Source organism: Cetorhinus maximus, chromosome 17, assembly GCF_964194155.1.
Source record: "Cetorhinus maximus chromosome 17, sCetMax3.hap1.1, whole genome shotgun sequence".
In the NCBI taxonomy this organism is placed as follows: Eukaryota; Metazoa; Chordata; class Chondrichthyes; order Lamniformes; family Cetorhinidae; genus Cetorhinus; species Cetorhinus maximus.
The window spans coordinates 2,903,797-2,912,766 of NC_135895.1; the positions used below are offsets into that span (position 1 = coordinate 2,903,797).

At 42.7% G+C, this 8,970-nt stretch overlaps 1 protein-coding gene across 1 annotated transcript in view; it reads left to right on the forward strand.

The window, feature by feature from the left end:
• The window catches only part of rnpc3 (RNA-binding region (RNP1, RRM) containing 3), a 46,055-nt gene extending 37,562 nt beyond the window's left edge, over positions 1–8,493 (forward strand). The window contains exons 12-16 of the mRNA XM_078560627.1: positions 444–538; positions 661–719; positions 2,384–2,516; positions 6,612–6,695; positions 6,796–8,493. Coding sequence (XP_078416753.1) covers positions 444–538; positions 661–719; positions 2,384–2,516; positions 6,612–6,677 — 353 coding nt within the window. The 3' untranslated portion in view covers positions 6,678–6,695; positions 6,796–8,493. The remainder of the gene's footprint in view (positions 1–443; positions 539–660; positions 720–2,383; positions 2,517–6,611; positions 6,696–6,795) is intronic.
• Positions 8,494–8,970: the final 477 nt, after the last annotated feature.

Consider the following 8,970-nt stretch of genomic DNA (forward strand, 5'->3'; position numbering starts at 1 on the left):
TTTTGAAATCCAAAAATACCTTATTGCCATTTTATAACAATGGTAGAATTCCAAAATGTTGATCTTTGAAACTGTTTAACAAATATATGTGTTCGCTAGAATAGAACTGTCTTTTTTAACTTCATTAGCCAGTGTTGAGAATAAAACCTTAAAGCTTGAAGTAGCTTCTCTTGCGGGAGAGTCCAGCACATGGGGAGCCAGGCCCTTCAAGGGTGATGTCAGAAAGCACTTCTTAAAACAAAGTGTCGTGGAAATCTGGAACTCTCTTCCCCAAAAGGCTGTGGATGCTGAGATGTAAAAACTGACATTGATATATTTTTATTGGAGTTAAGAAACCGATTAGCATGATTTAATTGAATGGTGTTACAGCATCGAGGGGCTGAATAGTGGCTTCCTGTTCCTGTGTTGCTACTGATACGCAGTTTGTGTTTGATTTCTAACAGAACTGGAGAGCATGTCGATGTTTAAGAATTACAGTCCAGGTGAACCGACCTGTCGACTGTACGTAAAGAATCTGTCCAAGCAAGTCGAAGAGAAGGTAATCTCTCTCTCTCAGCTCCTCTCGTTGCTAGCTGCTTTCTCTTTTCAGTGGAGCTTTAGTAAGATACTCAGTTGCGAAGTTGGTGCATTTGTTGTTTTCACCCTTTGATCTCATTCCAGGACTTGAAGTTCATCTTTGGCAGATATGTTGATTTTTCATCGCAAGCCGAAAGGAACATGTAAGAGATCTGAGTTCTGTTTCACTGATGCAGTATTGAGAGACTTTAGAGTGTACAAAATTATGAGTGGCATGGACAGAGTAGATAGTCAGAAGCTTTTTCCCAGGGTGGAAGAGTCAATTACTAGGGGACATAGATTTAAGGTGAGAGGAGAAAACTATAGAGGAGATGTGCGGGACAAGTTTTTTACGCAGAGGGTAGTGAGTGTCTGGAATTCGCTGCCAGAGGAGGTGGTGGAAGCAGGTACGATAGTGGTGTTTAAGAGGCAGCTTGACAAATACATGAATAGGATGGGAATAGAGGGATACCGACCCCAGAAGTGCAAAGTTTTAGTTTGACAGGCAATATGATCGGCGCAGGCTTGGAGGGCCAAAGGGCCTGTTCCTGTGCTGTACTTTCTCTTTCTTTGTTCTTTGTTGATATTTCAATATCTATTGAAATACTGAAAGTCTTGGGTTCAATTTCCACTCCATGCACTTGAGCACCTGGAGTAGGTTGTCACTCCCAGTGCAGTACTGAGGGGAGTGCTACTGTGTTGGAGGTGTCACCTTTGGATGAGAAATTAAATAGAGGGGCCCATCTGCCTTCTCGAGTGGATGTAAAAGATGCCACAGTGCTTATTTCAAGAAAAGCAGTTCACAAAAACAGATTATCTGGTCATTTTCACATTGCTGTTTCTGGAATTTTGCTGCATGCACATTGGCTGCCATGTTTCCTAGATTACTAAAATGACTACGCTTCAGAAGTACTTCATTAACTATTATGTTACAGAACCTCTATGTCATATTGTATTTATTTTCCTGTTTACAACTTTATCTGGCACCTTTTAAAGTAAGAAATGTCCCGAGATGCTTCACAGAAGCATAATCAGGCAAAATAATTGACTAGGAAGAACACGATCCATGTAAGGAAATGTTAGAACAGATGACCAAAAGCTTGGTCAAAGAGGTAGGTGTTAAGGAGTTTCTTAAAGAAGGAAAGAGAGGTAAAGAGGAGAAGAGGTTTGGGGAGAGAATTCCAGAGCTTAGATCCCAGGCAGCTTAAAGAAGCCAATGGTGGAGCAATTAAATAAAAGGAAAATACCAAGGAGCAATTAAAATTGGGGATGCTCAAGTAGCCAAAATTGGTGAAGTGGACATATCTTAGAGGATTGTCGAGCTGGGGGAGGTAGAGGAAGGTGTAGAGGTTGAAGGAGGTTACAGAGATGGGGAGGGTTTTAGGGCTGGTGGAGGTTACAGAGATAGGGAGGGTTCAAAGCCATTGTGGGATTTGAATGTGAGAATGAGAATTTTAAAATCAAGGTGTTACTGGACTGGCAGTCTGGTGCAGACACAATGGGCTGAACGGCCTCTCTCTGCGGCATAACTTTTCTATGGTTTTATGACAGACAGTATAGATCAGCGAGCTCGTATATAGTTCAGCGCTTTAGGGAGGGATGTTGAGTGGCTGTCTGATCAAAAAAGAGATTTCAGCAGGGATTTTCCGGCCCTGTTGTGGCAGGACCCGCCACGGGAGATCTGGCGGCCCAGCCAAAAATCCATTGACTTTTGGTGGGACCGGATGATCCCGGCAGCAGGCAGTGCTGGAAAATCCCACCTGTCTCTTCTGTTAGTTTTGAATTTGAACGATGGGTTATTTTAAAAGCTGTTGTTTTGCCTTCACAGGTTTGATATCCGATTGATGAAAGAAGGGCGGATGAAGGGACAAGCTTTCGTTGGGCTTCCCAATGAGAAGGCAGCAGCCAAAGCATTGAAGGAAGTAAATGGGTTTGAGCTCAAAGAGAAACCAATGGTGGTGGTATCCTTTCACAGAACAACAGGAATTAGAAGCACCATTAGGAAATGGGACTTCTTATCAGTAATTAATCAATGTCACAATTATTTTCCTGTTTGAGTAAAGTAAAAATAACAACTGTTTCCAGGGGCAGGAGGGTCAGTAACCAGCGGGACACAGATTGAAGATAATTGGTCAAAGAACCAGAAGGGGAGATGAGAATTTTTTTTACACACAATGAGTTGTGATCTGGAGTGCGCTGCCTGAAAGGGCAGTGGAAGCAGATTCAGTAATAACTTTCAAAAGGATTTGAATAAATTGTTGAGGAGGAGAAGATTGCAGGACAATTGCAGATTATAGAATGATGCAGCACTGAAGGAGGCCATTCAGCCCATCATGTCTGTGCCGGCACTTTGAAAGAGCTATCTAATTAGTCCCATTCCCCTGCTATTTCCCCATAGCTCTGCAAAATTTCTTCCTTTCAGGTCATTGATGAAGCAGCTGAAGGTGGTTAGGCTTAGGACACTACCCTGAGGAAATCTGTAAACAATATATCTCAAAAACTAATTGACAGATTTCAATGAAACTTGGTCCACATATAGGTTATTGTCCAAGAAAGAACTGATTAGGTTTTGGCATAGATATCGATGCGGATCCTAAAAATTTTTTTCAAAGATCTGTTAACATTGGAAGATAGGGCAAATTGACATTTTTTAATCTTTTATTTAGAATGTTGTTGATTGTTTTGGAATGCTGTGGATTGTCTCAGCTGCTGTGGTGCAACTTGTCAGAGCTGTCAAAATGTGAGCCAGGTTTTCTGAGCAGGTTGTTGGACGTGGATTGGCCTGAAGCCTTCTCAGTGAGATGGAATCTCTTAATCAAAAGATCTAATTTTTCAGCTTTGTAGCTATGGAGCCACAAGTCAGGGAAAAGCCTCAAGGAAGAGCTATGTAAGTGTAATAAGATTGAGTTAATACAGTGTGGTGGCGGTATGCACTCCACTGAGTGCCCTCTTCACTTGTCTTCAATCTTTGGTTGCCGGCCCTCCTGTCAATGGAAACAGTTTCTCCTTATTTATTCTTTCAAAGCCCTTCATAATTTCAAACACCTGTACTAAATCTCCCTTTAACCTTCTCTGCCCACAGGAGAACAATCTCAGTTTCCCCAGTCTCTCCACATAACACATGGTTTAATTTCCCTGTGGGTTTTAATTCATGTAAATATTTTTAATTCCTGAGTTAATATTTTACCAGTGTAGATTTGGTGATGTAATCATGCTGGCAAGTATAGCAAATATTTTTCTTCTGCATAATCAGAATACTTTCAGGTGCTGGAAATCTGAAATTAAAACTGAAAATACTGCTAATTCTCAGCAGATCTGACAGTATCTGGAGAAAGTAACAGAGTTAGAGTTTCAGCTCAATGGTGTTTCATCAGAGCTGGGAAAAGTTACAGATGTAATAGGTTTTAAGCAAGTAAAAGAAAAAAGGGAGTGGGATCAAAAAAGGGGAGGTCTATGATAGGTTGGAGGGCTGAAGAGATTAATTGACAAAAGGGATGATGGTGCAAGGCAAAAGGAGATAGTAATGGGGCAAGCAGAGAAACAAAAGATGGGTCTAGAGGAGGTGTAAATGGAAACAGCTGCTACCTGAAGAAATGAGGGCAGAGGATTATGATCTCAAATTGTTGAGAGCGGATGGCTTTTTTCAAATTCATTCACGGGCTGTAGGCTTTGTTGGCTGGGCCAGCATTTACTGCCCATCCCTGGTTGCCCTTGATGAGCTGCTTTCTTGAACCGCTGCAGTCCGTGTGGTGTAGGTACACCCACAGTGCTGTTAGGGAGGGAGTTCCAGGATTTTGACCCAGCGACAGTGAAGGAACAGCGATATATTTCCAAGTCAGAATGGTGAGTGACTTAGAGGAGAACTTCCAGGTGGTGGTGTTCCCATGTATCTGCTGCCCTCGTCCTTCTAGATGGTAGTAGTCGTGGGTTTGGAAGGTGCCTTGGTGAGTTCCTGCAGTGCATCTTGTAGATGGTACACACTGCTACTGTGCGTCGGTGGTGGAGGGAGTGAATGTTTGTGGATGGGGTGCCAATCAAGCGGGACTGCCTTGTCCTGGACGGTGTCAAGCTTCTTGAGTGTTGTTGGAGCTGCACTCATCCAGGCAAGTGCGGAGTATTCTATCACACTCATGACTTCTGCCTTGTAGATAGCAGGCAGGCTTTGGAGAGTCAGGAAGTGAGTTACTCGGCACAGGATTCTGAGCCTCTGACCTGCTCTTGTAGTCACAGTATTTATATGGATAGTCCAGTTCAGTTTCTGGTCGATGCTGATAGTGGGGGATTCTAATTGTTTAAAGTGTCTAATTAAAAGATGAGGTGCTGCTCCTCGAGCTTGTGTTGAGCTTCATTGCAACAGCGTAGGAGACTGAGGACAGAGTAGGAGTGAGACTGAGAATTAAAATGGCAAGTGACTGACAGCACAGGGCGATGCTTCTAGACTGTATGAAGATCTTCAGCTCTGCAATCACTCAATCTATTTTTCATCTGTGCTGTCTAAAGTGTGATTCCATATGTCTGATATTAACCAAATGTTAGTTATTTCTGCAGACTTCTATTATCCAGGGAAACTTAACTATTGGCGATCTCGGTTGAATAATTGGTCATTCAGCTGCTGAATTGAATCTCTGAACTTGGGCATTTTGGCCTATACACACACAGACTGCTCTTCCAGGGTGAAATTTTTATAGCTGTTTCCATTAGCTAGCTAACAGCTTGTAAATATCTATTCAGCAGCAGCCTGGAAGCAAGATATTCTGGGATATATATCTGGTGGTCAAAAATAATCTTTCCAAAGAATAACTCGTGCATGGCTCATATCCGGTTTAAACTTAGAGAAGAGCAGCATGTTTAACAAGTACCTTTCTCTGAGTAAATTGCTTTAGATTCTATGTAGAGGCTTTCTCTATACTTTCAAAGTTCTCATCCTTGTTTTCAGATCCCTCCCTAACCTCTCCCCTACCTATCTCTAATTTCCTTCAGCTCCACAACCCTCCAAGATAACTGCGCTCCTCTGAATCTGGTCTCATGTGCATTCTCACATTTTAATCACTCCACCTTGGTGATCATGTCTTCAGCTGCCTAGGCCCTAAGTTCTTGAACTCCTTCCTTAAACCTCTCCGTCTCTGTACGTCTCTCTCCTCCTTTAAGATGCTCCTTAAAACCTTTTTTAACCAATCTTTTAGCCACCTGTTCTAATATCTTCTCATGTAGCTCAGTGTCAGATTTTTGTCTGACTTATGCTCCTGTATAGTGCCTATGTTAAAGGTAGCAAGAATAGAAAAGCAGAATATTTTTTACAAGGCGTGAAATTCATTCAGATGAATTTAGGTGTATTCGTACAAGGAACACAGGAAGTTAGCATGCAAGTACAACAAGCAATGAGGAAGGCAAATGGCATGTTGGACTTCATTGCAAAGTGGATTGGAGTACAAAGATAAGGAAGTCTTGCAATAATTGGACAGGACTTTGGTGCGAGAACACCTGAAATAATGTGTGCAGTTTTGGTCTCCATATTTAAGGAAGGATATATTTGCATTGGAGGCAGTACAGCGAAAGTTCACTAGATTGGTTCCTGGGATGTGAGGCTGAGTAAATTGGGTCTATGTTCTCTGGAGTTCAGAAGGCGATCTCATTGAAACAAACAAGATTCTGAAGGGACTTGATAAGGTAGACACCGGGAGGAATTTTTCCTCTAGCTGGGGAATCTAGAACATGGGGGCACAGTCTTAGGATAAGGGGCTGATCGTTTAGGATTGAGATGAGAAATTTCTTCACTCAAAGGGTTATGAATCTTTCGAATTCTCTGCGCCATCATTGAATATTTTTAAGGCTGGGATAGAGAGATTTTTTGTCTATTGGGTGGTCAAAGGATATGAGGAGCAGGCAAGAAAGTGGAGTTGAGGTAGAAGATCAGTCATGATCGTATTGAATGGCAGAGCAGACTCGATGGGCTGAATGGTCTACTCTTACTCCTATTTCTTAAGTTCTTAAATACAAGTTGTTGTCATTGATATCTCTTCAATTGTACCTAATGTTGGTCCTTAGCGACTTTACAGCAATTTGCACGCTCTGCACGGCCGAAGCAAGATTCAGCAGAGAACAAGAGAGGCCGAGGAAAATGAGGACCGGAGGGTCATATGGTGGGTTTCTTGCTGTGCTCATTAACGTAGCGTTTCACGCTGGTGTGACTCATAGAGCAAGCTTCTGAGGCTAGTTTATGTGTTTTTCTCTTGGTTACAGTTCACACTGTGCACAGTAAAAGTCCAGCTCATCAGTTTGGGGGAATGATAATTCAGTGTATCCTTTATAATGTATCCTTTATATATAAACAAAGTACCGTTATGCAATGCAAAAGGCAGCATTGGTGTTCCTGCCGTTCAGTCACTGAGAATGGGTTGGGAAATGGGGTGCAATTGGGGCTTTCGTTTTTTTTTTAGTGAAAGAATAATAACTCAGTTCTGATCTTCAGCTGAGTAATGATAGCTTTTTAAAAATTCTTCTGCTGCTATGACTTGTAAGCAATTCACCGCATCAAGACATCGCACACGCACTAAAAATACGTAGCCTCAATTCTTCCTACTTGGAGCGTGATGTGCAACCTCTGCATCAGGAACCCGTGAAAGCAGCAATGATGCCAAAAATCGTACAGATCAAACAGCAAATCATTTCTCCCAGTAATAATTCAAGAAAAAATAGGAAATAATTTTCGAAGATAATTAAATTCCTTTTGGATCAAAAACACAGTGGCAAGTCCAATTGCCTTTGGAATTTTTTTTTTACAATTAAGAGGAATATAAGTGTTGACTGGCGCAATCAGATCTTGCAGAAATGTCAGTCAAGAATTGACCCTGGTCGTCCAGTCCTAATGTCCAATGCCTCACATTTCAGACACTCCCCACCCACCATATCCTCTCCTGGGAGAGGTAGAAAACCAGGTTAAATCCCAGCTAATTATGCAGGGGTTGGGGGATGGGGTTTGGTTGGAGTTTCTCTCCAACCCCTTTGAACTGATGAGACTATACCAGGAGGCCGCACTGAGGGGACAGGAGACCAGCGATCGTACCGTGTCTGTCCTTCCTTTACTCTGTCCTGCTTCCCCAGAATGAAGGACAAACATAACCATGCGCCAGCCAATCAGCTTGGGCTCGGAGAATCCACCTGCCAGCAAATATCAGGTACAGGCATTAAAATCTCAATTTGCTGTAACAGCAGAACAGGGGTGGGACATTGAGCTATCCCTCACTTATTCGTGCCTGACCTCGCCAGTGTTTCTGCTCCACACGAGCCTCCTCCCACCCCTCTTCATCTCACTCTATCAGCATATTCTGAATTCCCTATTGGATTTATTAATGACTATCTTATATTTATGGCTCTGTGTTCTGGCCTCCCCGACAAGTGAAAATATCTTCTCCACAACTCCTGTGTCATGCTCTTTCAGAATCTTAAAGTCATCTAACAGGTCCCGCCTACCAGCCTTCTCTTTCCTAGAGAACAGTTGTCCAGCCTTTCCTGATAAATTTTCTGTTCTGGCACTATCGTTGTGAATTTGTGTACAGGCTGAATGGAAAACTCTCTCCTCCCAAGAATGTCTCTGTGTTTCTGGCGTCCACTGCCATCCTGTTCAGGGATGTTCAAGCTTGAGGGTTGAATGAGATCCACAATGAGGGTGAATGATGTGTATGGTGTTTGTCAGTGCCTCCAGTGGTGCAGTTTGAGCTCTGGTGGAGTGTCTGATTATGGTTAACTTAGAACAGTCCCAGCCATGAGACGACTACAGGGGCTGCATGGAAATCCTCGTTCTGTTTTTAAAGGGCATTGTATTTGGGATACTGTTTTGTTTTGTACTTTTGAAATGTCAATGACTACAGTCAATCACTGATTTCTCATTGCTTGCCCTCAATGAATGTGTACAATAAAAATAAAAGTTGCTGTTACAGAGTTGGGTTATTTTTGTTCACCTTGATTTGTTTCTGTTTTGCATCCATGTCTTATCTGATCTTTTTGATTAGAGAATTCGATTTCCAGAGTCACCTGTCTTCCAGTACCTCCCAAACCGTGGCTCCCCATCTCCTGGCCTAGACTCGGACTATCTTCCCTGCTTCTCATTTAGATAACCCTCACTTCTCCTCTGCTCCTATTCTCCTGAAGTCTTCCACCTACCATCCTCCTAATTCCCAAGGTAATGTCTTCAGTAAAGTCTTCTGCCTGCTCTCCCTGTTTAATCTCTCAGCCAAGCAGCAGTCCATCCTAAGCGATTACACCTGATTTCTCAACTCAACCTGTACACACATTGTTCCACACCCACACCTATAGTTATTTCCTAGACTCAGCATTACACAAGGCATCTGCCTCCTCACGGTTCTATCACTTGGCCTCACCATCCTCATTTGCCCACCTGCCTCCAGTCCCACTGTG